Below are 25102 nucleotides of genomic sequence, written 5' to 3'. Positions count from 1 at the left end.
TTTGATTGATGAATTCAGGCCATTGACATTCAGGGTTATTATTGTGATATGATTTGTATTCCCAGTCAATTGACTCATATTTGTTTTTGACATGATTTGGTTTCTCCTTTATTTGGCTATTCCTTTAGGCTAGTTCCTCCTGTTGCTGATTTGCATCGTTGTTTTTCATCTCTTCCTCATGGAATATTTTGCTGAGAATGTTCTGTAATGCTGGCTTTCTTTTTGTAAATTCCTTTAGCTTTTGTTTATCATGGAGGGATCTTATTTCATCGTCAAATTTGAAGGTAAGTTTTGCTGGGTATAAGATTCTTGGTTGGCATCTGTTTTCTTTCAGGGCTTGGTATATGTTGTTCCAGGCCCTTCTAGCTTTTAGGGTCTGGATTGAAAAATCTGCTGATATTCTTATTGGTTTCCCTCTGAATGTAATTTGATTCTTTTCTCTTGCGGCCTTTAAAATTCTGTCTTTATTTTGTATGTTAGGTATTTTCATAATAATGTGCCTTGGTGTGGGTCTGTTGTAATTTTGTATGTTTTTAGTTCTATAAGCCTCTTGTACTTGGTTTTCCATTTCATTCTTCAGATTTGGGAAATTTTCTGTTATTATTTCATTGAATAGATTGTTCATTCCTTTGGTTTGTTTCTCTAAGCCTTCCTCAATCCCAATAATTCTTAAATTTGGCCTTTTCATGATATCCCATAATTCTTGTAGATTCTGTTCATGATTTCTTACCATCTTTTCTGTTTGGCCAACTTTGCTTTCAAGATTAAATAATTTGTCTTCAATGTCTGAGGTTCTGTCTTCCAGGTGTTCTATCCTATTGGTTATGCTTTCTATGGAGTTTTTAATGGTTTATTGTTTCCTTCATTTCAAGGATTTCAGTTTGGTTTTTTTTCAGTATCTCTAACTTTTTATTGAAATGATCTCTTGCTTCCCGTATTTGGTCTTTTAACTGTTGATTGGTGCGATCATTTAATGCCTGCATTTGCTCTTTCATCTCCTCCTTCAATGCCTGCATTTGCTCTTTCATCTCCTCATTAGCTTCCCTGATCATTTTAATTACGTACATTCTGAACTCCCTTTCTGACATTTCTTCTGCTGTGCTGTCATTGGGTTTTATTGATGTAGTATCTAGGTTTGTTTGGGACATTTTCTTCCCTTGTTTTCTCATATTGGTCAGCTGTCAGTGGGACCCTGAGATATTGCAGTTTTCCACTATTGTCTTATAGTGTCCCGGTAGATTTCCAGTGTATCACCTCCCAGCCTTCAGTAGCCTGATGTCTTGGAGGAGTCTGATAAAGCAGCGCATCCGAAGAAAACTGCCCCTAGCCCCCTACTGGTTCCACGTTTTGGAACTGGTTCTGTGCGGAAATGCTCTCAGTGTGGGCCTGCACCGTGCAGCTGGCCGTGTGGGAGGAGCCCACTGCCGGAGTGTGGAAGGCTACCTTGGGAAGACTCTAGCTGCCCTGCCTGGCTCCGATAAGCCACCTCTGTCTGGGCCTGCCACCCGGGCCGAGCTTTACCCAGTGGGCAGACTCACCTGTGGCTCTATTTCAGCCCGAGTCTCTCAATGCCTCCCCTTCTTAACTCCTGGGTTCTGGAGCGACAGGGGGTGCAGTCTCCCTCTAGGCCGCCATCTTGGATCGCCCCGTGAAGAGAGCCTGCAGCCGGAGTGGGCAGAGCCGCCTGAAGAGGTCTCTGGCTGCCCTGCCCTGATCCCAGAGGCTGCTTGCAGATCGAAGCTCTCTGTTGGTTCGGGGACTTGTGGCTGGTTCTATGTAGAAAACCTCTCACTGGGCGGTCTGGTCTGAGAAGCTAGACTTGAAAGGCACCTCCCACTGCAGGGGTCCAGGCTACTCGGGGAGGTGTCTGGCTGCCCTATCCTGGTCCCTGAAGCTGCTTGTGTGCCGGAGTACGTTGTGTTGCAGTGGCTCCGGGACTCGGAGCTTGTTCTGGTCAGAAAGGCTCTCACTAGCGGGCCAGTTCCGTTCCGAGAACCTGGAGAAGCTGGCTGTGTGGGCAGGGCCCACCGACGGAGTGCGCAGGGCTGCCTGTGGATGACTCTAGCTGCCCTGCCCGGCTCCGATAAGCCACCTCTATCTGGGCCTGCCACCCGGGCCAAGCTTTACCCAGTGGGCAGACTCACCCGTGGCTCTATTTCAGTCCGAGTCTCTCAATGCCTCCCCTTCTTAACTCCTGGGTTCTGGAGCGACTGGGGGTGCAGTCTCCCTCTAGGCCGCCATCTTGGATCACTGCCTACCAGTGTTTAGAGGGCTTTTATTTTTTAGTTTTAAAATAATAACTTTTTTTAGATATAATTTAAATTCCCCAAGATTCATCTTTTCAAAGGAAACAACTCAGTGGTTTTGAGTTTTGAAAACCTCATCACTAATTCCAGAGCATTTCATTTAACCCTGGGAGAAGTCCATTACCATTAGCAGCCCCTCCCCAGTTGTCCCTGTGACCATCCCCACAGCCTTGCTCCTGGTAACAATCTGCTTTTCTCTCCTTATAGATTTGTCCATTGTAGATATTCTATATTAATGAAATGAGACTGGGCCTTTTGTATATGGCTTTTGAAAAAATTGGTCAGGGTTTATCTGTGTTGTCACCAAGACTTCACTCTTTTCTATTGCTGAAAAGTATTTCATTGTATGTCTGTACCACATTTTGTTTAAACATTCATCAGTTGCTAGACATTTGGTTTGTTTCTACTTTTGGGCCATTTTGAATAGTGCTGCTATAAAATTCTTGTATAAGATTTTGAGTGGACTTATGTTTTCAGTTCTCTTGAATGGATATCTAGGAATGAAATTGCTAGAGCCTTTAGCAGTCTGTGTTTAACTTTTTGAATAACTGCCAGAGTTTTCTGCAGTGGCTTTACCATTTTACATTCTCACCATCTGTGTATTAGGGTTACAGTTTCTCCACATCCTTTCTCATTGTTCTTTAAAAACTGCATAATATCCTGTTGTAGATCACACAAAATATATTTAATCATTCCCCTCTTGATGGACATGAGGATCGTTAACATTTTTTGCTCATATCTTTTGCTTATATTTGTATTGGAGCCTCTTGTATCTGTTTCTAGTACCCTTTTTATATTAGCAAGATTAGCCCTTAGTGAAATGAATCTAAAGTGTATTGTTTCTGTTTGTCTCTTGACTTGGCTTTTTTGCTTGTAGTATATTCTTGGGTTTGCCATAATGAATATTTAAAAACAATGTTAACAATTTTAATTTATCAGTCTTTGACTGCTTTTCAGAATCTATAAACTGTAACTTTTTTTTTAACCTGGTCTCTTCCTACTCTCCTTTTTTGCATATTCTATTTTAGCCCCACTGATCTCTTCACTATTCCATAAATATTTTAGGCAAGAAAGGCCCCTATCTCAGGGCCTTTGCATGTTCTGGTCTCTCTACCTGGAAGTCTATAGTCATGTCCCCTTATTTCTTTCGTGTCTTTGCTCAGATGTCAACCTCTTGTTATGGTTTTCCTATTTAAAATCATAGCATTCCTGTGATAAATTATTAGTAGTTTCTAAAATTCATTATCTTCTTCTTTAAGAAGGAAGATAAAAATATAAGATTTATATTCACTTAGGAATAAACATAAATATATATTTTTTAACACTTGCTTGTATTTTATTTTTCCAGCTCTAATAACACTCAAGGAAAATCATTTGCTTTTTTTTTTTCTTCCCCCTTTCTTGTTGACAAGACCCTTACATGAACTGGTAATTTTCATTCATGTCTTGACTTTTCTACCTTTATCATGGAAGTTTCTAATGACGTTGAATAGCAAACAACATAAATATTTTTATTTTGAAATAAATATGTCATAAATTTTTATTCATATTAAGTGGGAGGTCAACATGTGGAATCTCCTGGTTTTTGGTTTGTAGTTATCAGCTATTTTGGAAATAATCAAGACTAACAAATACTATCTTGGACTGTGTCACTAAGCTTTATATTGAGTGCAATTTTTGGTGCTGAAATGTGTATTCATTTTTTATGGTTAGTAAAAATTAGGTGTCTGTGAGTACTTTTTCTTATTCTGGAATAGAATTTCTAGGTGTAAAGCCTATCAAATAGTGTTTAAATATTTTTAATAACTAAACACTTTTAAATGAGACTGAATTTATTAATCTGTGGCTCTGCCAGTAGCAAAAATACTTAACTCATACCTTTGGCTGGTATGGCTAGCTCATGTTAGAGTATTTTCCCCTATTTGCATATAGCTTTTACTTTGATTGTTTATGATGAAGTGAAAGAATGACAATTGATATAATCCCTGGACCATGTTTTATAATTTTTCTGGAAACTCACCAGTAGAGACCATTAGTTTTTCCCTCACTTTTGTACCCTTATCATTTTAAGAATTTCAATTAAAAGTAATAAAAGTTGTTACTTATAATCTCATCTCTCAGGATTGCTGTTTTTATTTTTTCACATCAGCATCTGCATGTATATGCATTTATGGACACATCTGCCACCGTAGGCATAGGCTGCTATCTTTGCTTAACACATCCTGAAGCAAATGTTCCAATAAATCAAAAGCTTATGGGATAGCCAGGCACAGTGGTACATGCCTGTAATTCCAGTGACTCAGGAGGCTGAGACAGAAGGATCCCAAGTTTGAGGCCAGTCTGTCTAAAAAAAAAAAAAAAAAAAAAAAAAAGGGTTAAAAAATTAAAAAGTACTGACTGAGGAATGAAGTAAAAGGTAAAAGTGCCTCTGGGTTCAACCCTGAGTACCAAAAAGAAAAAAAAAGGGGGGGTGGGTGGACGACACTCCTAAGAAAATGAATAGTCATGTCATAGATAGGAAAAAATGTCTGAAAATCACACATCTGATAGACTATTAATTTTTTCTTTTGACAGAAGCCTTTATTCCTGAGTATATCAAGGTGTATTACAACTTAAAATATTGTTAACATTTTGGGTAAGTTACCCATTAAAAGATAAAGACTTAAAGTTTATATTTTACATGAAAGATATGAGTGGCTAGTAAGTACATTAAAAGGTATTTAGTATCATCAGAGAATACAAATTAAAATGATAATGAGATTTTGTCATACTCCCTCTAGAATAGCTAAAAATAAAAAGATTGACTACTAAAAATTCATGAAAATGTGAAGCAATTAGAACTTTCAGGAACTGCTATGGGAGAAGCCAATTTGAAAAGGCTACAAAGGCAAAAACTAGGATCAGTGAAAAAAACAGTGGTAGTGAAGGGTTGCGGGAGGGAGGGATAAGAAGTGGAGCACAGGGGGTTTCTAGGGCAGTGAAACTACTCTGAGTGATTCTGTAACATGAAGACATTTCGCTATACATTTGTCAAAACAGAATATACGGGCTGGGGTTGTGGCTCAGTGGTAGAGTGCTTGCCCAGCATGCATGAGGCACTGGTTTGATCCTGAGCACCACATAAAAATAAATAAATAAAATAAAGGTATTGTGTTCATCTGCAACTAAAAAATATTAAAAACAAAACAAACAGCAACAATTAAAAAAAAAAACAATATACAACACAAGGAGGGAATCCTATTGTAGACTGTGGACTTTGGGTGATAATAGTGTCAGTGTTGGTTCACTGATTATAACAAATGTACTGTTCTAGTTGTAGTAGGGGGTGCTATGCATGTGTAGATGTGTGGGATTAGATGGGAATTCTCTTTGCTTTCCATTAATTTTATGTCAACATAAAACTGCTCTAAAATATAAAATTATATTAAATTATTGGTTTGAGAATGTAAAGTGGTACAAGCACTTTGGGGAAAGGTTTGATAATTTGTTTTGGAGGGAAAATATCTATATATCTATATCTATATCTATATCTATCTATATATATATATATTATTTTTTTTTGCCATACAGTAATAGTTCATTTCTTCTTTCGTTTTTGTTATTATAACTCTGTAGTATAATTTAAGGTCTGGTATTGTGATGCCTTCTGCTTTGCTTTTCTCACTATGGATTGCTTTGGTTATTGTGGTCCTCTTATTTTTCCAAATGAATTTCATGACTGCTTTTTCTGTTTCTATGAAGAATGACATTGGAATTTTAGTGGGAATTGCATTGAATTTGTATAGCACTTTTGGTAATAGGATCATTTTGACAATATTAATTCTACCTATCCTAAAACATGGGAGTCTTTCCATCTTCTAAGGTCTTCTTCAGTTTCTTTTGGTGTTCTTTAGTTTTCATTGATAGTTTCTTATAAAGTCAAATATTCACCTCTCTTCTCATCTTAGACTTTACTTTCAGGTATTGTCCAAGAGAAATGAAAAAATATTGTTGCAAATGACTCATATGCAAAGTTTATAAAGCTTTGTTTAAAATAGCTCTAAATTGGAAACAACCCAAATGCCCATCAACATTATCTTACTGCCTTTCTATATTTTATTATGGTAACTTCTTGTGATATACTGTCCATGTCCTTATATCTCTCTTCATTTGAATCTAATATGTTTATCTTCTTTCTTCCTTTTATTTTTAAGAAATGAATTAAAATTTAAATTTAGATTTTATATTTTTAAGTTCTGAAATTTTTTTTTGGAGCTTATTTTTTTTAGATGTTATTTGTGTAGTTTATGGATCTTCAAGAAAATTTTGATTTTAAAAAAATTTGCCTTTTATCCCACAAATATAGGAAGTACAGTTGTGTTTGATAATTATTATTGAGAGAATTTTGATTGTTTTATGGGTGTATGGTAGTTCTTCATGCATTCCTTTCTATTTATCTGCCTAATTTTTATTACTTCTTAGTCTTTGCAATATTGTAGCAATGATTTGATGGTTAGGATAATTTTATCTTTCTTCAGAGAGCTTTGTCTCTTGTTTCTACTGAGTGCTTTGAATTCATTTTCAGGACTGAAGTTTTCTGGCACTCCAACAACTTAAAGCTGGGTTATAGTCCCAGGGTAGTTGATTTACTTCTTCTCTCCCTTACTACCAGGTAAGAATACCTTTGAGGATCCTAACTCTTTGTGTGAGATGGACTACCAGGGCCTGTACCTTTGGACTCCAACTTTTGTCCCTACGACCCTCAACCATGTCAAGAGCACCCTCTGATTCCCAGCTACCTCTCACATTGTAGATCAGTAAACATGCCTGGGCCAAAGCAATTCCAGATATCACACTGAACTCTGGATTTTTCCTAGTACCTTTCATTTTGGCCTTATAGTCTTTTAATATTTTGTTAGTTCTTGGATGCTTTTAGGAAGTACCCTTCCCTACCCTTACTTCCCACAAGGACTTTTGGCAACTTCATCAGAAGATGGTTCTGAATTTTGTGTCCATTACTGAAATGGGAATAGCCCCAACTTTCATATTCTCTTTAAATATTATGAGGTTCTATAAGTTAATACAGTGTATAGCTGTTTTATAATATTTTCTAATGCGGGTTGAATTTTTTAATCAGCATTTTTTTTTGTCTGTATGTTATAGATTACAGAATATAAAAAGTATTCTAATAGTGGTGTTGAGAATATGTTATAGAAACATCATTAACCTGCTTTGTGAGTTGAGTTTTGTGGAGGAAGAAACTAGTCCTCAGTTGTGAATGATGAGTCTGACTCAGCCCAGTGGTTTGGAGGCAGATGGGGAAGCTGGAGCTGTCACTCTAACTTGGGAGATGTGAGGGGATGTGGTAACTAGGAGACAGCAATTGATAGATAGTTGCATCTTATCTTTGTGTGTCTTTAAATTGTATTTCTTTAATGGCTATTTGAGAGATTTTTTTTCCTCAGATGAGCAGAACACAAATTTGGGTTCCTTATTTTGTAGTTGAGTTTTTAAAAAACATCAATCACCTTTAGTACCATTTATGTTGAGTAATTATTTTTTACTGTTGCCACTAGTTCTGCTACTGTGACCCTGGGAGTCTAGTGAATTTGAATACATAGTACTAAAGCAGAAAGTGTTTGGAAACTGGGAGTTTCAGGTATTTTTGGCAATGTAAAATTTGTGCACAAATGGATGTATTTTTTGTTTTGTTTTGGTAATCTGAAATAATATTAATCTTTCTCTGTACCTGTGAACATAGTAAGAAAGACTGGCAAATAGCGACTATGTACTTTTCAGCTCCTGTTTTAGGTGCCAGGGATATAATGCTGAATATGACAAACTATAGTTGTGGGACCAACAGTAAATTAATATATAATATGATGTCAGAATGTATTAATAAAGTCAGTGAAAAAAATAGGTGGTATGGGCTGGGGTTGTGGCTCAGTAGTAGAGCACCAGTCAAGCACACATGAGGACCTGGTTCAATTCTCAGCACCACATAAAAATAAATTAAAGGTATTGTGTCCACCTATAACTAAAATAATAATAATATATATATATGTTTATTTATTTTAAAAAATAGGTGGTAGTATATTAGCCAAGATTATAAAAGAGGGCTTCTTATGAAAAAGACATTTAAATAGAAACTAAAATGAAGTTAGAGAAAGTTCTCTTGCTGTCTGAAGGGAGAGCATTCTAAGCAGAGGGGACCACAGATGCAAAGCCCTGAGAAGGATGAATGCTAGGCATGCCCAGAGACCCTGTAGGTCTGTCAAGCTGGAGTAGAGTGAGCACGTGGTAGAGGAAGGTCAGTGTGGTTAGCCAGAAATCATGGAGTCTCAGGGAGTTAGCTAGTAGGGACTTTGCTTTTTTTTTTTTTTTTTTTCCAAATAAGATGTGTAACTATATTACTGGGTAGTTATCTTATTTAAATATTTTTCACCATTCGCATTTAAATTTTCTCTTGTTCTGTACCTATAAACGCTATTCGTAGGCAACAGAAATTGGAAATTAGGTTCTTGACATCTTTGGGGTAAAAAAGATTCTGTTCTAGCGATTTCTAGGACTTACACTTTTGTTATTGTTTGAAGCATTGTGTACTTAAATTGTTTCTTCTATCCATCCAGTTTATTGGAGCCTATTTTAATCTATGTATTTGGACATTATATATTTATTATCCACACTTCCCCACCTAATCTGATAGATTAATATAACTATTGATTAATATTTTCATGTTGACTGGTAGGCAGATTTTTGGCTCTTTTTAAAAAAATTATTATTATTTTTTGTGATAAAACACTGTCTCAAAGACCTGAAACTGAAAGCCCTTGTCAGTCAGTCATGTGTTGCTGGAGATGCTATGGCACTGGAATGGAACCCACCAGCTACAGCCAGGTTGTTGGACAGATTTTGGTTTTTATTGTAATTAGCATTTAAACCTATTTCATACTGGGTGCTGGTAGTAGGCAAAGTTATGTCCTCTGCTTAATCCCAGAGATGTCCATACCCTTATCCTTTTAAAAAAATATTTAAAATTTTATTTGTTCTGATTAGTTGTACATGACAGTAGAATGCATTTGTACATTTTAATAGACCATACATAAATAGAGTGTAATCTCTCATTTTTCTGATTATGCATATTGTAGGATCATATAGGTCATGCAGTCATACATGTACACGAGGTAATAATGTCTGTTTTACTCTTCTATCATTCTTTCCCCCTTATCCCTTCTTCTCCCTTCACTCCCCTCTAGCTAATATAAAGTAACTCTATTCTTCCCTGTCCCCTGCACCCTTATTGTGAATTAGCTTCCGCATATCAGAGAAAACATCAACCTTTGGATTTTTGGGTTTGGCATATTTCACTTAGCTTGATATTCTCTAACTCCATCCATTTACCAGCACATGCCAGAATTTTATTCTTCTTTAAAGCTGAGTAATATTCCATCGCATATTTATATCACATTTTCTTTATCCATTCATCTGTTGAAGGATATCTAGGTTAGTTCCAAAGTTTAGCTATTGTGAATTGAGCTGCTGTAAACAAACATTGATGTGACTGTGTCACTGTGGTATGTTGATTTTAAGTCCTCTGGGCATATATATCCTCAGAGTGGGATAACTGGGTCAAATGGTGGTTCCATTCCAGGTTTTCTGAGGACTCTGCATACTGCTTTCCATAATGGTTTCACCAATTTGCATTCCCACCAGCAATGTATGAGTGTACCTTTTCCCCCACATCCTTGCCAACATTTATTGTTACTTGTATTCTTGATAATTGCCATTTGATTGGAGTGAGATGAAATCTTTATTTTGATTTGCATTTCTCTAATTACTAGAGAGGTTGAACATTTTTTCATATATTTGTTGATTGATTATCTTCTTCTGTGAAGTGTCCGTTCATTTCCTTAGCCCATTTATTGATTGGGTTATTTGTTTTTTGGTCTTAAGTTTATCCTTGAAGCCTGTGAGTGACATACCCCCTGTCTAAAGTGATTACAAAGGTGTGATTAAAGCTAAAGACTTTCTGATGGAAAGATAGCCCTCCATTCTCCCAGAGGGACAGTCTCAGTACATGAGTCCTTAAAGGTAGTCAAGGAAAGCAGAATAGGTAGAGATGAGACATGCATTATTCAAAGCTGTTGGTAGCTTTGAAGATGGAAGAAGAGATGTATGATCAGAAAAATATGGTGACCTGTAGAATCGGGGAAGTGCCAGCAAGAAAATGGAAACCTGAGCCCTACAACTATTAGGACTGAATCTTCCCGACAACCAAATGAGCAGGAAATGGAGTCACACCTTCCAACGCAGATTTTGACTCTATGAGACCAGTGTCAGACTTCTAATCTCTAGAACTATATGGTAACTAATTTGTGCTGTTTTCAATGGCTGTTTAGGGACTAGGGGTATAGCTCAGTTGGTAGAGTGCTTGCCTCACAAGCATAAGGCCTGGGTTCAATACCCAGCACCTCAAAATAGATAGATAGATAGATAGATAAATAAATAAATAAATAAATAAATAAATAAATAAATAAATAAATAAGTGACTGTGAAGATTTGTTTAATGGCAACAGTATATATATATAAAACTAATACAGGTGGATGAAATGTATTCAGCTTTTTAAGCAAAAACTTCAGCAGGTTAGATTTGTTAAGTACAGAATTTTGAGTGGTTCATTCATTTCAACTAACATTTGTTGACTTCTGTGAATCATGGTAAGTTCTTATTGGAAGAGAAGATTATCTATACCAAACTCATGGTCTACAATCACTTCATAAATGGTCAGTTTATTTTATATTTTTAAACTTATGGAAAAGTATAAGCATATAAATACAGAGAAAATAATGAAACTTCATATGCTTATCCCTCAGCTTCAATAATTATCAACTCAGGGACACTCCTGTTTCTACAACCACCCTTTCCCCACCTCTTGAATTATTTTAAAGAAAATATGAGGCACATCATTTCCGAGCAATTCTATGTGAAGTTTTGCTGTTGCAGTTATTAACTCATGTTCCCCAGTGACCCAAAAAAAAATACTGTTCTTGTTTTTATCATCTTTATAATAAGGTATATTCTTTCATACATTATGAAATTCACTTGCAATTTTTAGCTCCATTTTTTTTGTTAACTTTTTTTTTTTTTTTTTTGCGGTGCTGGGGATCGAACCCAGGGTCTTATGCTTGCGAGGCGAGCACTCTAGCAACTGAGCTATCTCCCCAGCCCCTTTTGTTAACTTTTGTCTAGGATTTCTTTGATGTGAGTTAGAAAAATCATGTAAATAGTTCAGTTTGCAAAACTCTTGCAATGCTGATTTTGCACTTACAAGCCAATTTTAGTGAGTAAGTAAAATCACAAGTATATTGGAATCTGTGAATAATGAGCATTGACTATATACATAATGATTTTCTGTTTTTTTCAATTTAGGTTGATGATATTACCATGTGAGTTCTAAATCTAGACACCTTAGTCTTTCTTGATTGGTCTTAGTTTCTCTCCCACTTTAAGAAACGGATCTGTTATTGAGTGGTACTAGTTTTATTTTCTTAAATGTCATTCATGTCTGATTGCTCTTTTCCATTCTCATAGTCGAGATTGTCTTAATGCCCCAACCAGATGACTTATTGCTCTCTCCTTCTGCATTCTGGATTAGTTTAAGGATTTTCCCACTTTAATATGTTTCTTCTTCTCTTATGTTTCTCTTCATCCCATAGTCCCTGGTTTTGGACCCATTATGCACAGGGTGAGTTAATCACATTCTTCAGCACTATTGTCACATCGACCTGTGTGAAGCCTCTCTTTCCTTCTATTTAATATTCATTCATTCATTTCCTTTTATTTGTTCCCTACTCCTTTTCTTTCTCATGAACAGCCACTCTCTTGTGTTTAATGCAAATACTTTTATTTTTATAATAATTAGCACATTTATTTGTACAAATTAATGGAATTTACTGTGATATTTTTATACATGTATATATTATACATTGATCATGCTTATCCACCCTTATTCTACCCTTTCCCCCCATCTTTCCTCTTGTTGCCCTCCCCACTGGGCCCCCTTCCAGTTTCTTAATAGTCCTTCCTACATTCAGATCATCTTTTCCTTTTTTTCCCCTTCAGTTTCTACACATGAGAGAAAATATTCAATAGTTGTCTTTCTGTGTATTGCTTATTTTGCTCAAAATGATGTCCTCTATTTCCATCCATGCAAAAATCAGGATTTTGTTCTTTTTTTAAATTTATTTTTATTGTAAACAAATGGGATACATGTTGTTTCTCTGTTTGTACATGGAGTAAAGGCATACCATTTGTGTAATCATACATTTACATAGGGTAATGGTGTTTGATTCATTCTGTTATTTTTTCCTCTCCCCCACCCCTCCCACCCCTCTTTTCCCTTTATACAGTCCCTCCTTCCTCCATTCTTGCCCCCTCCCACCCCCATTATGTGTCGTCATCTGCTTATCAGCGAGATAGGATTTTGTTCTTTATGGCTGAATTATGTATATGCCATATTTTCTATATTCATTCATCTATTGTCAGGTACCTGAGCTGATTTCATATCTTGGCTATTGTGAGTAGTACTACAGGATTCCTTGGGATGTGTTCTCAGGAGTGTGATGGCTGGGTCATGTTGTAGTTTTGTTTTTCATAATGGCTGTACTGATTCACATTTCTACCAACAGTATATGAGGGTTCCAGAATTTGTTATTTGTTTATTTTTTATAAAAAATAATTCTGACTAGGGTAAGATAGAATCTAGTTGTAGTTTTGATTTGCATTTCCCGATGGCTAAATATATTGAGCATTTTTTCATCTATTATTGACCATTTGTTGTCATTGTCATCCTCCTTTTCCTTTCCCTGATCCTTCTTCTTTTTTTGGTACTGGGGATTGAACCCAGGGATGCTTTAAAACTGAGCTACATCCCCAGTTTGGTTTTTTTAGTTTTTATTTTGAGACAGAGTCTCCCTAAGTTGCTGAGGGTGTCATTAAGAGGCTGGCCTCAAACTTAGAATCCTCCTATCTCAGCCTTCCCCATCACTGGGAATTACAGGCATGCATCTCTGAGCCTGACTTATGTTTCTTTTGAGAATTACCTGTTCAGATCATTTCCCCATTTTTGATTAGATTACTTGTTCTTTTATTAAGTTTTTTGAGTTCTTTATATTGTCTGGATATTATGCTCTGTCAGATGAATAGCTGCCAAGAGATTTTCTCCCATTTCTGTAGACTTGTCTCTTCACTCTTTCCTTTGCTGTGCAGAAGCTTTTCAACTTGATGTAGTTGTGTTTGTTTGTTCTTCCTTTTGTTTCCTGTGCTTTTCTAGTCCTAGCCAGAAAATTGTTACTTGTGCCATTATCTTGAAGCGTGTCCCTCTAGCAGTTTCAGGTCTTACTTTATTTTATTATTTGTTTCTGTATGTGGTGCTGAGGATCAAACCTAGTGACTCACACATGCTAGGCCAACGCTTTACCACTGACTCACAATCCTCCTGCCTCAGGCTCCTGAGCTGCTGGAATTATAGGTGTGTGCCACCGTGTCCACTTGCTTTAATTTGATAAGTCATTTCTATCCATAAATTTATCCTTTGCTTCTAGATTTTCCCATTTATTGGCATATATTTTTTCAAAATATTTCTTTAATGTTCCTTTGAATTTCTGTGGTCTCAGTTGTAATGTCTCCTTTTCAACTATAATTTTATTATTTTGGGTCTTCTCTTTCTCTTGGTTAGTTTAGCTACAGGTTGGTCCATTTTGTTTACCTTTTCAAATGTTCAACTTTTTATTTAATTGATTCTTTGTGTTGCATCTATTTCATTTATTTCACCTCTGATCTTTATTATTCTTTCCTTCTGATTTTGGGTTTGTTTCTTTTTTTCTAAGACCTTGAGAGATATAATTGGGTTCTTTGAGATCTGTTTTTGTGATGTAGGCAGTAATTGCTATAACATTCCCTCTTAGTATTGCTTTTGCTATATCCCACAAGTTTTTGGATATTGTGTTTTTGTTTTTGTTTGATTCAGGAATTTTTAAATTTCCCATCTGATCTCATCTGTTCAGAAGTTTGTTCAGAAGTGTGTTGTTGAGTTTCTATCATTTCTGCAGTATCTCTTGGTGTTGATTTATAGTTTCATTGCACTGTTATCAGAGAAGATGCAGGGCATCATTTGGATTTAAAAAAATTTATTAAGACTTGTAATATGTGGTCTATTATAGAAAAAGTTCCATGTGCTGATGAAAAGAATATATATTCTGCAACTGTTGGATGAGATATTCTGTAAGCTTATGTTAAGTCCATTTTATCTGCAGTTTAATTTAACTCCTTGTTGATTTTTTGTTTGTTTGGATGGTGTATCTATTGGTGAGAGTGGGCCATGGATGTCAATATTATTGTATGGTGTCTCCTCTTTCCCTTTATGTCTAGTAGTGCTTATGTAATTGGGTGTATAAATTTATAATTGTTATATCTTCTTGATGCTAAATTTATATGCTCAGTGTATAAATTTATAATTGTTATATCTTCTTAATGAATTGTTGCCTGGGTCAACATATAGTAACCTACTTTATCTCTCCTGATTTTTTTCTAAGTCAGATCTTATTATAGCTATCCCTGCATACTTTTGGATTCCATTTGCTTGGAGTACCATTTTCCATCCTTTCAGTTTGTGTATGTCTTTGCAGGTGAGATTTCATATTAGCCTTATTTTTTTTTTCCATTTTGTGTATTTCTGTGTTGAGATTTGCACATCTTTTGGGATGGCTATCTCTTCTGCTTTATATAAAGGCCTTCTTCATATGCGGCTTTCTCCTGCATTCTTCTTTTGTGAAATTCCCTTTACATTTTGATGCAATGAGTATTTCTTTTGTGCTTATTCACATATAATAAACGTCCTCAACATACTTCCTCCTCTTTATTTTTTCTAAGTTATGCATGTCTCTTACATTATGCTGCTGAATCTATTTAAGAAAGTACCCAATAAATTTTAGTCAAAACCAGAGCAATAAAGAACCTTCTATCTTTTTAATCTGTTGAATACCTATTAGGTACTAGAATTAAGAATAACAACAATAACAAAATGAAAGCTAGAACCTCCTGTGTTCTAGTAAGAAAGACTTGACTGCAAAGAACTGCCCCCTTGGACTACATCAGGTCTTAATTTAATGTCATTTTTTAAGATAAACTTTCTTTTAATCTCAAAGTTAAAAATCATTTCCCTATAATCCTTGTTATTACTTGCTCTTTTTTTCTTAATGTCCCTTTTGGGACTAAGTGTTTGATTTCTGTCTTCTTCATTAAATCATAAACTCCATAAATGTAGACTCCTTATCTATTTATCATTGGATTTGTCTTTAATATGTAATGTAATGCCTGGTTAGATGTTTTAGTCAACTGCGTGCCACTGTGACTAAAAACCTGAGAAGAACAGTGTAGAGGAGGAAAAGTTTATTTTGGCTCATGGATTTAGAGGTTTAGTTCATGGTGAGCTGACTACATAGTTCTGGGCTCAAGGTGAAGCAGAACATCATGGCAGAAGTGCATGGCAGAGGAAAGCAGCTTAGAACATGGCAAGCAGGAATCAGAGAGAGAGTGCTCCACTCACCAAAGACAAACTGTAAATTTCAGAAGCACACCTCCACTGACCTCCCTCCTCTAGCCACATCCCACTGGCCTAGTTACCACCCAGTTAATCTATATCAGTGGATTAATCCACTGATTAGGTTACAGTTCTTAGAGTTCAACCAGTTCACCTCTGAACATTCCTGCTTTGGGGGACACCTCATATCTAAATCATAACTAAGTATATAGTAAGAATAAGTTCTTCATATATATTTGTTGAATGATGTGTGAGCTGAAGGACAATGCGATAAATGATTTGATAGAATTTGTATGTTCAGGCCTGTGAGTTCACACAGGTGGTTCCAATTAGAAGTTTTGGGGAATGCACCTATAGCCTGGTATGGAATATAATGTCACGTTAGTTCGGCATTCTGTCTATTGTGAACTTACTTACCCCCCACATCAAACCCTCTACTCTTTACTCAGATTTTCAGAATTCCTTGATCAAAGAGGATGATTCAAGCGTTAATACTTTTCCTGTTTTTTTTTTTTTTCACTTGTGATTTTGTTTAGTCCAATTATGTGTGAAGGAGAACAATTTTGTGTTTTAAATACATGCTCTTTCCCCAGGGATTTTAGGCCTAGTATTTCTTAATAGTCACAGTTTATAGTTTAAACAAAATGAAACCATTTATTTCAGGGTCTTTGTTATTTCTACAAGATCCTGAGTTGTAAAGCACTGAAGTTGTTGCTTTATTTTTGATTCAGTGACTGAACACATTTGCAGGTCATCACCTGTGAATTTGTATGTTTAGGCCTATGAATAGACTCTGATAGAGTATTTGTTAACTCAGGATTTAACTTTAAACTTTGACCCAACCAAAAAGCCTAATCATTTGACATAGAGTATGGATTCTGGACAAGCTTAGGCAATACAAATGAATGATTACCTGATGTAAAATCTTATCCGAGACTCAGATCATCATTAGAGAATCATAACATGACATGAAACATCAGGATTATCTTTCATTCAGTTCCAGAATCAGATTAAGTACAAGAATTGCTTTCTTGCTTTTTGCAACGGGTTTGTGCCAGAACATAGGTGTCATGAAAATCACCACTAAATCAAAGTCAAAATGGGAAAGGAAAGGACTCATATCAATATCATTGTCATCGGACACGTATATTCCAGCAAGTCTACCACTACTGGTCATCTAATTTACAAATGTGGTGGGATCGACAAAAGAACCATTGAAAAATTTGAGAAGGAAGCTGCTGAGATGGGAAAGGGCTTCTTCAACTATGCCTGGGTCTTGGGTAAACTGAAAGCTGAGTGTGAGCGTGGTATCACCATTGACATCTCCCTGTGGAAATTTGAGACCAGCAAGTATTATGCGACTATCATTGATGCCCCAGGACACAGAGACTTTATCAAAAACATGATTACAGGCACATCTCAGGCTGACTGTGCTGTCCTGATTGTTGCTGCTGGTGTTGGTGAATTTGAAGCTGGTATCTCCAAGACTGGGCAGACTCGTGAGCACGCCCTTCTGGCTTACACACCGGGTGTGAAACAACTAATAGTTGGTATTAACAAAATGGATTCCAGTGAACCACCCTACAGTCAGAAGAGACACGAGGAAATCGTTAAAGAAGTCAGTACCTACATTAAGAAAATTGGCTATAACCCTGACACAGTAGCATTTGTGCCAATTTCTGGTTGGAATGGTGACAACATATTGGAGCCAAGTGCTAATATGCTTTGGTTCAAGGGATGGAAAGTCACCCGTAAAGATGGCGGCAGTGCCAGTGGAACCACACTGCTTGAAGCTTTAGATTGTATCCTGCCACCAACTTGTCCAATTGACAAGCCTTTGCGTCTGCCCCTCCAGGATATCTACAAAATTGGTGGTATTGGTACTGTCCCTGTGGGCTGAGTGGCGACTGGAGTTCTCAAGCCTGGCATGTGGTGGTCACCTTTGCCCTAGTCAACGTCACAACTGAAGTAAAGTCTGTTGAAATGCACCCTGAAGCTCTGAGTGAAGCTCTTCCTGGAGATAATGTGGGCTTCAATGTCAAGAACGTGTCTGTCAAAGATGTTCGTCGTGGCAATGCTGCTGCTGACAACAAAACGACCCACCAATGGAAGCAGCTGGTTTCACTGCTCAGGTGATTATCCTGAACCATCCAGGCCAAATCAGTGCTGGTTGTGCCCCTGTACTGGATTGTCACACAGCTCACATTGCTTGCAAGTTTGCTGAGCTGAAAGAAAAGATTGATCGCCATTCTGGTAAGAAGCTGGAAGCTGGTCCTAAATTCTTGAAGTCTGGTGATGCTGCCGTTGTTGATATGGTTCCAGGAAAGCCCGAGCTTCTCTGACTCTCCTCCTCTGGGTCATTTTTCTGTTTGTGACATGAGGCAGACAGTTGCTGTGGGAGTCAACAAAGCAGTGGACAAGAAGGCTGCTGGAACCAGCAAGGTCACCAAGTCTGCCCGGAAAGCTCAGAAGGCTAAAGGAATATTACCCCTAACACCTGCCACCCCAGTCTTAATCAGTGGTGGAAGAACGGTCTCAGAACTGTTTGTCTCAATTGGCCATTTAAGTTTAATAGTAAAAGACTGGTCAATGATAACAGTGCATCATAAAACTTTCAGAAGGAAAGGAGAATGTTTTGTGGACCGTTTTTTGTTTTTTTGTTTTTTTTTTTTTTGTGTGTGTGTGTGGCAGTTTTAAGTTATTAGTTTTTAAAATCAGTACTTTTTAATGGAAACAAATTGACCAAAAATCTGTCACAGAATTTTGAGACCCATTAAAACAAAAGTTTAATGAGAGAAAAAAAAAGAATTGCTTTCTTAAAAAAATATTTTTTTAGTTGTAGATGGACACAATATTTTTATATTTTATTTATTTTTATGTGGTGCTGAGGATTGAATCCAGTGCCTCATTCATGGTAGGCAAGCACTCTGCCACTGAGCCACAGCCCCAACCCCAAAAATTGCTTTTTATATGGTTAATTTTTATATCAGTAATTATGAAAGTTTTAGGAAAGGAAACCAAAGTACTTTAAAAATAAAATTTCTGAGTAGAACCAAGATGTATTCATTACAAAATAGGGTCAGCTGCAGGGGCTTCTTTTGTTCTGTATACTTTTTTTTTTTTTTAAAGTCCTGTACCCCAGACCTGCACACTTTTTTTTTTGTTGTTTTTGCAGTCTTTTATTCTACTTTCTTTCTTTTTCTTTTTCCAGAATGCATTTTGATTCATTGTACACAAATGGGGTACAACTTTTCATGTCTATGGTTGTACACACTGTAGATTCACACTATTTGTGTGATTATACATGTACATAGGGTAATGATGTTTGTCTCATTCCACCATCTTTTCTTCCCCCACCCCCTCCCCTCTCATCATTTCCCTCTACACACTCCAATGCTCCTCCATTCTTTCCTTACCCCTCTAGACCTCCCATCCCCACCCCACCTGTCAAACGTGATCATCCACTTATGAGGCAGAACATTTTCTTTGAATTTTTGGGATTGGCTTATTTCACTTAGCATGATATTCTCCATCTCCATCCATTTATCTGCAAATGACATAATTTTATTATTCTTTTTGGTTAAATAATATTCCATTGTGTATATATACCACAGTTTTTATCCATTCATCTGTTGAAGGGCATCTAGGTTGGTTCCACAAACCAGCTATTGTGACTTGAGCTGCTATAAACATTGATATGACTGCATCATGGTAGTATGCTGATTTTAAGACCTCTGGGTATAAACTGAGGAATGGAATAGCTGGGTCAAATGGTGGGCCCTGTTTTCTGAGGAATCTCCACACTCCTTTCCAGAGTGACTGTACCAATTTGCAACACCATGAGCAATGTATGAGTGTGCCTTTTTCCCCACATAGAAGACACAGAGACAAACCCACATAGATACAGTTATCTCATACTAGACATAGGTGCCAAAAATATACAATGGAAAAAAGATAGCCTCTTCAACAAATGGTACTGGGAAAACTGAAAATTCATATGCAATAAAATGAAATTAAACCCCTATCTCTCACCCTGCACAAAACTCAACTCTCACAAAGTGGATCAAGGCCCTAAGAATTAGACCAGAGATCCTGCACCAAACAGAAGAATAAGTAGGGCCAAATCTTCATCATGTTGGCTTAGGTCCAGACTTCCTTAACAAGACTCCTAGAGCATAAGAAGTGAAAGCAGGAATCAATAAATGGGATGGATTCAAACTAACAAACTTTTTCTCACCAAAGGAAACAATCATGTGAAAAGAGAGTGTACAGAGTGGGAGAAAATCTTTACCACATGTACTTCAGATAGAGTAATAATCTCCAAACTTTATAAAGAATTTAAAAAACTTTACATCAAAAATAAAAATAACCCAATCAATAAATGGGCTAAGGAACTGGACAGACACTTCACTGACGATATATAAGCAATCAACAGATATATGAAAAAGTGTTCAACATCTCTAGTAATTAGAGAAATGCAAATCAAAACTACCCTAAGATTTCATCTCACTCCAATTAGAATGGCTGTTATCAAGAATACAAACAACAATAGATGTTGGCAAGGATGTGGGGAAAAACACTTTGTTTTTTAAACATATTTCTACCATTGATAACTCCTTAAAGTATCTGGTAGAGTTTAACCTTGTCTAATTCTACAGTCAAGTTGTCCCTAAATTATTTAATGAGGCTTCATTTAAGTAGGTGTTAAGTACTTTTATTTTGACTTTGCATTTCAAATTTATGAAAGCCTTTTGTTATTCTTTTGAAGCTGCCACTCTTCTTGCTATGCTGTTGAGATTTCTGCTTTCCTGGTCCCTGTGATAATTCTGTTTAAACTTTTATAGTAACTCAAGATTTCTTGATATGTTTTTCTTGTTTAGTCTCCCTACTCAGCTGAAACTTTGCTTTTTACTGATCTAAGATTTGTTTCTAAAATTGGTTAATGATCTTGAGAGGACAGGATAGTCCTTCCTAAAAGAAATATGCTTAATAAAACAGGAATGTTGTGTTTACTGCTAATATTTTTCTAAACATGCAAAGTTGATCTTGAGAAAGCACACACTAGAGTTGAAAGATCTTGTACTATGGTTATGAGTGTAAAGAGATTATGAATCTTAAATACATTGTTTTCTTCCCTGCACTGTGATTTCTCTTCCATTTTACAATCTGAATATTTGTCTCTGTGCTATTACTAAACAACATAAATGTAGGGGTTTAGAGAGGATCTTCAAAGTAGGACACTGCTGATTACTGTGTTTATGATAGACATGTACTTCAGTATGAGGTGGGAACTGGAAATTGGGAAAATAATGGAATACCAGAGTAAAAGAACTAATGCTTGGGAAAGGGTTTCATATTTCTGCTTGACTTAATTTTTATGTTAAATATGTAAGTTTTTTAATATCATGAGTTTTAAAATATACAACTTATTTAGAAAAGAGTAATACATTAATCTTCCAAAATGATCATTACTGTTTTTTCCCCATTTTTCCAGAGACATTACATATGAAATATCAGTGGAAGCTATATCAACAATGGTTGTTTTCCTTTCCTGCCAACTCTTTCACAAAGAAATTTTGCGACAGAGCATTAGTCACAAGTATTTGATGCAAGGTCCATGGTAGGTTTCTATTTTAAATTTGTCCTTCTTTTAACTGTATAATTTATATTTCTATTCTTATCCTTTTATCTGAGTGTTGTCCTTCATCTTCAACGTGTTGCTTCTGGTTTTTCTATCATTGTTTCATATCCAGTGCATAAGCGTCCAAATTCAGTTTTGTGTCCAAACTACTCATCTTCCCTATCTTTCTTGTCCCCTAAATTTGTTGCCATCTCTAGTGGTTGCTTTGTAGAATGGAAAATTTTGAAAGTGTCTTTCTTTTTCCTTCTTCTCCTTCATTTTCTATATCTAAGCAGTCTTCCAGTCATACTTGTTTGTTAAAATTGTTCTTGTATCTTCTCCTTCTCACTTATGTCCATCTCACTAAAGTTTTCCCTTGGTATCCACAGGGAGTTGGTTCCAGAACCCCCCAACAAGGACACTCAAATCCTTGTGTGCTCAGGTTCCTTATATAAAATACATAAGCCTATGCACATCTTCCTTTATACTTTAAATCATCTCCAGATGACTTATAATACCTACAGTGCAAACTATAAATGATGTAGTTTATCACTGAGGAAATAATGACAAGGGAAAATGTACATGTGTGATACAGATGCATATTTTTTCCTGAATATTTTCAGTTGGTTGAATCAATAGATATTAGGGTTTTTATAGTACCATTATGGTATCAGATCCTTAAACCATAATATGTTGTTATGCTTATTTTTGTTGTAAATTTTGACAGCAGTATTTTTAAAAGTTCAATAGTACATTCAAAGATCTGTTAAGAAATTTAATATAGATTGCAGGAACTGGTTTATCACCAGTCAGCTAATTAGATATATTGAAGTTTCGTGCTTAAAAAGTGCAGTCTTTTATTACTATCTTTAAATCCTCGCTCATCCTTTACTACGTTCCTTTTAGTGGCAGGTACTATATTATGCACTAAATTTATAATGTCTCACAATGTTATGTTAATTACAGATAAGAATAACTGACTCTCAGTTGTTTTAAAGATGTGACCAGTGTCTTCTGGTGTGGCAAGAGGCAAAGTCAGAAGTAAGCCTCAGCACTGACCTCAGCCCCCAGGGTCTTGACTATTATGTGACAGTGCAGATTTCTTTGAAGTAATACTAAGGACAGAGTTACTTCTATGTCATTTTTGTAGAATTAGGTGACTCCCATAAACATGTTTGATTTTTTTTTTCTTTTTATATAGTCTTCCGTATACCAGCAAACTTGTGAAAACTTTATTATATAACTTTATCAGACAAGAAAAGCCACCTCCTCCAGGAGCCCATATTTACCCTCAGCAGTCCGATGGGGGAGGACTGCTTTATGGACTGGCATCAGGAGTAGCAAGTAAGTCCTATAAGATTTTTTTCAATTCTTTTATGTATTACATTTACTGTAATTGGGCATAATAAAATTCTGTTCTCTTGGCACCTTTAGCAGTTATGTTGGATCTGTGCAGTGGGATAAATGTGAAATAATGGAGATAACTAAAATATTACTCCTTTCATTCCGTGCAGTGATTTATATTAAATATATGCAAATAATGAGTGTATTATTGACCTACAAAACTCCATTTTTCAAGAAGAATGTTTACACATAAATATGTGTATTTCATGAGTTCTGGCTATGCAGTAAACTGGCTATACAATAAAAATAAAAGTAAGCCTTTTTAAATAACTTTAAAAATAAAATTTAAACTTCTTACTGCTTTTGTTATAAGAGACCTTTCTATTTTAGTCTTCATTGATTAAGATTTTGTTTGACCAATTGAGTATAGTTTTCTATTACATTTAGTGCTTTGTTTTATTCAGTGACAAATTAGCACATTTGGAAGAATTTGTACTGAACTCTGAAGTGCTACAAATTTGAGTTTTGTCTGCTTGGGAACAAGTGTCATAGCTGAAGAAAGCCCCTTTTTCCTACCACAGGGGAAGTTCTCATTTCTGCTTCACAGGATTCAGACCTGAGGACTTGAGAGGCACAGAGTACCTCTGGTCCTCCCCTTGGTTAGCATGGGGGGCCTGGGTCATGTGAGGTTGCACACATGAACCTTTTGCTTTATTCTGAAGAATAAATAAAAAGTAGAGTAATACTTCAGCAGTTGTCAGGTCTGCATGGTGTGCTTACTCTTACTAAGCTCCAGTATACTCTGTCTTTTGAGGGCAAGGTCCAGATGAAACTGGTTTCTATTGTGGAGTTATGACCATGGCATGCTCTCCACCCTCAGGCAGGTATATCAGTGTGATAGGAAAAGGCAGTACTGTGCAGTAACTTATTAGATAATGAATATTGGTAACTTCTTGTTAAAAAGTGGTAAGCTTGCCAGGTATGGTGGTGCATACCTGTATGTAATTCCTGTGGCTTGGGAGGCTGAGGCAGGAGGATTGCAGGTTTGAGGACAGGCTCAGTAGCTTAGTGATACCCTAAGCAACTTATTGAGACCTTGTCTTAAAATAAGATGGACTGGGAAGAAATTAAAAAAGGGCTGGGAATGTAGCTTAGTGGTTAAAAACAAACAAACAATGAAAGAAAACACAATCCCTCTGGGTATGTTTTGTTGATAAGAAATTGATCAGTGAACTAGACTTTCTAGATTTGTCTTCCTTTGATTTCTTTTAATATTGTGAACTTAAATACATGTGAGAATCACTGATGCCCTCATCTTTGGGGTTGAGCAGCCTGCTTAGAATGCTGTACCTGCATTGGTTTCTCCAACTTACTCCTATCCAATGTCTGTGCTATTTTAGATGAAGAAGCTATGTATAGCTCATCCATGAGCTCAAAGACTTAGGCAACACAGGGATGACTTTTTGTGTCCCATGGGAAAGCTTAATTAATCTGTTAGTATTTTTAATTCTTTTTTTTTTTTTAATCATTGTTATATTTTAGATCTGAAATGTCCCCCGAAGACTCATGTGTGATAGCTTTGTTCCCAGCTGGTACTTTGGGAGGTGGTAGACACTTTGGAATGTGGGGCCTAGTTGGAAGAAGTAGGTTACTGGGGGCTTGTCCTTGAAACATTTATTTTGTCCCTGGCCTCTTGCTCTTTCTCGTTGCTTCCTGGCTGCATGAGGTGAGTATTCCTCTTTGTAACTTTCTCTCACCATGGTGATGTACTCCATCATCACAGGCCTAAAAGTAACTGGGCCACACATGGACTGAAACCTCTAAAACCTTGAGACAAGATAAAACTTACCTTCTTTTTTATTTTTATTTTTATTTAAATTAAAATTTTTTTTGTTCTCATTAGTTGTACATGACAGTAGAATGCATTTATACATTTTGATAGATCATACACAAATGAAGTATAAGCTCTCATTTTTCTGATTATACAAATTGTAGGATCACATCAGTCATACAGTCATATATGTAATATTTTCCTTCTTTTTAGTTGTTTATTTCACATGTTTTGTCACAGCATCAGAAAGCTAACACAGTCATTAAGCTGGCCTAAGTATTTAAAAGTATATAGTTTTGGGGGAGAGATACTAAAGTTCATTATCTACTTTCTTCAAAGCAGTGGTAATACTTAATCAGTTTCTTTTTTAAAGTAAACATGTATAGTTTTTGATTTTTTGTTCAGTTATATGTTGTATTAG

The 25102-nt window shown here is 36.2% G+C and overlaps 1 protein-coding gene and 1 pseudogene across 3 annotated transcripts in view; both read left to right on the top strand.

Annotated features, from left to right (window-relative positions):
• The window catches only part of Dym (dymeclin), a 369953-nt gene that overhangs the window by 104102 nt on the left and 240749 nt on the right, over positions 1-25102 (top strand). For 2 of the 3 annotated variants that reach the window (XM_047527018.1, XM_047527017.1), the window contains exons 7-8: positions 21381-21506; positions 22708-22850. In XM_047527018.1, the coding sequence (XP_047382974.1) occupies positions 21381-21506; positions 22708-22850 (269 nt within the window). The remainder of the gene's footprint in view (positions 1-21380; positions 21507-22707; positions 22851-25102) is intronic. The other variant, XM_047527019.1, reaches the window with a different exon arrangement.
• Positions 16986-21212, top strand: LOC124965725 (elongation factor 1-alpha 1-like; annotated as a pseudogene).

Source organism: Sciurus carolinensis, chromosome 15 (genome assembly GCF_902686445.1).
Source record: "Sciurus carolinensis chromosome 15, mSciCar1.2, whole genome shotgun sequence".
Classification (NCBI taxonomy): domain Eukaryota; kingdom Metazoa; phylum Chordata; class Mammalia; order Rodentia; family Sciuridae; genus Sciurus; species Sciurus carolinensis.
This window is presented reverse-complemented; position numbering and strand designations above follow the sequence as displayed.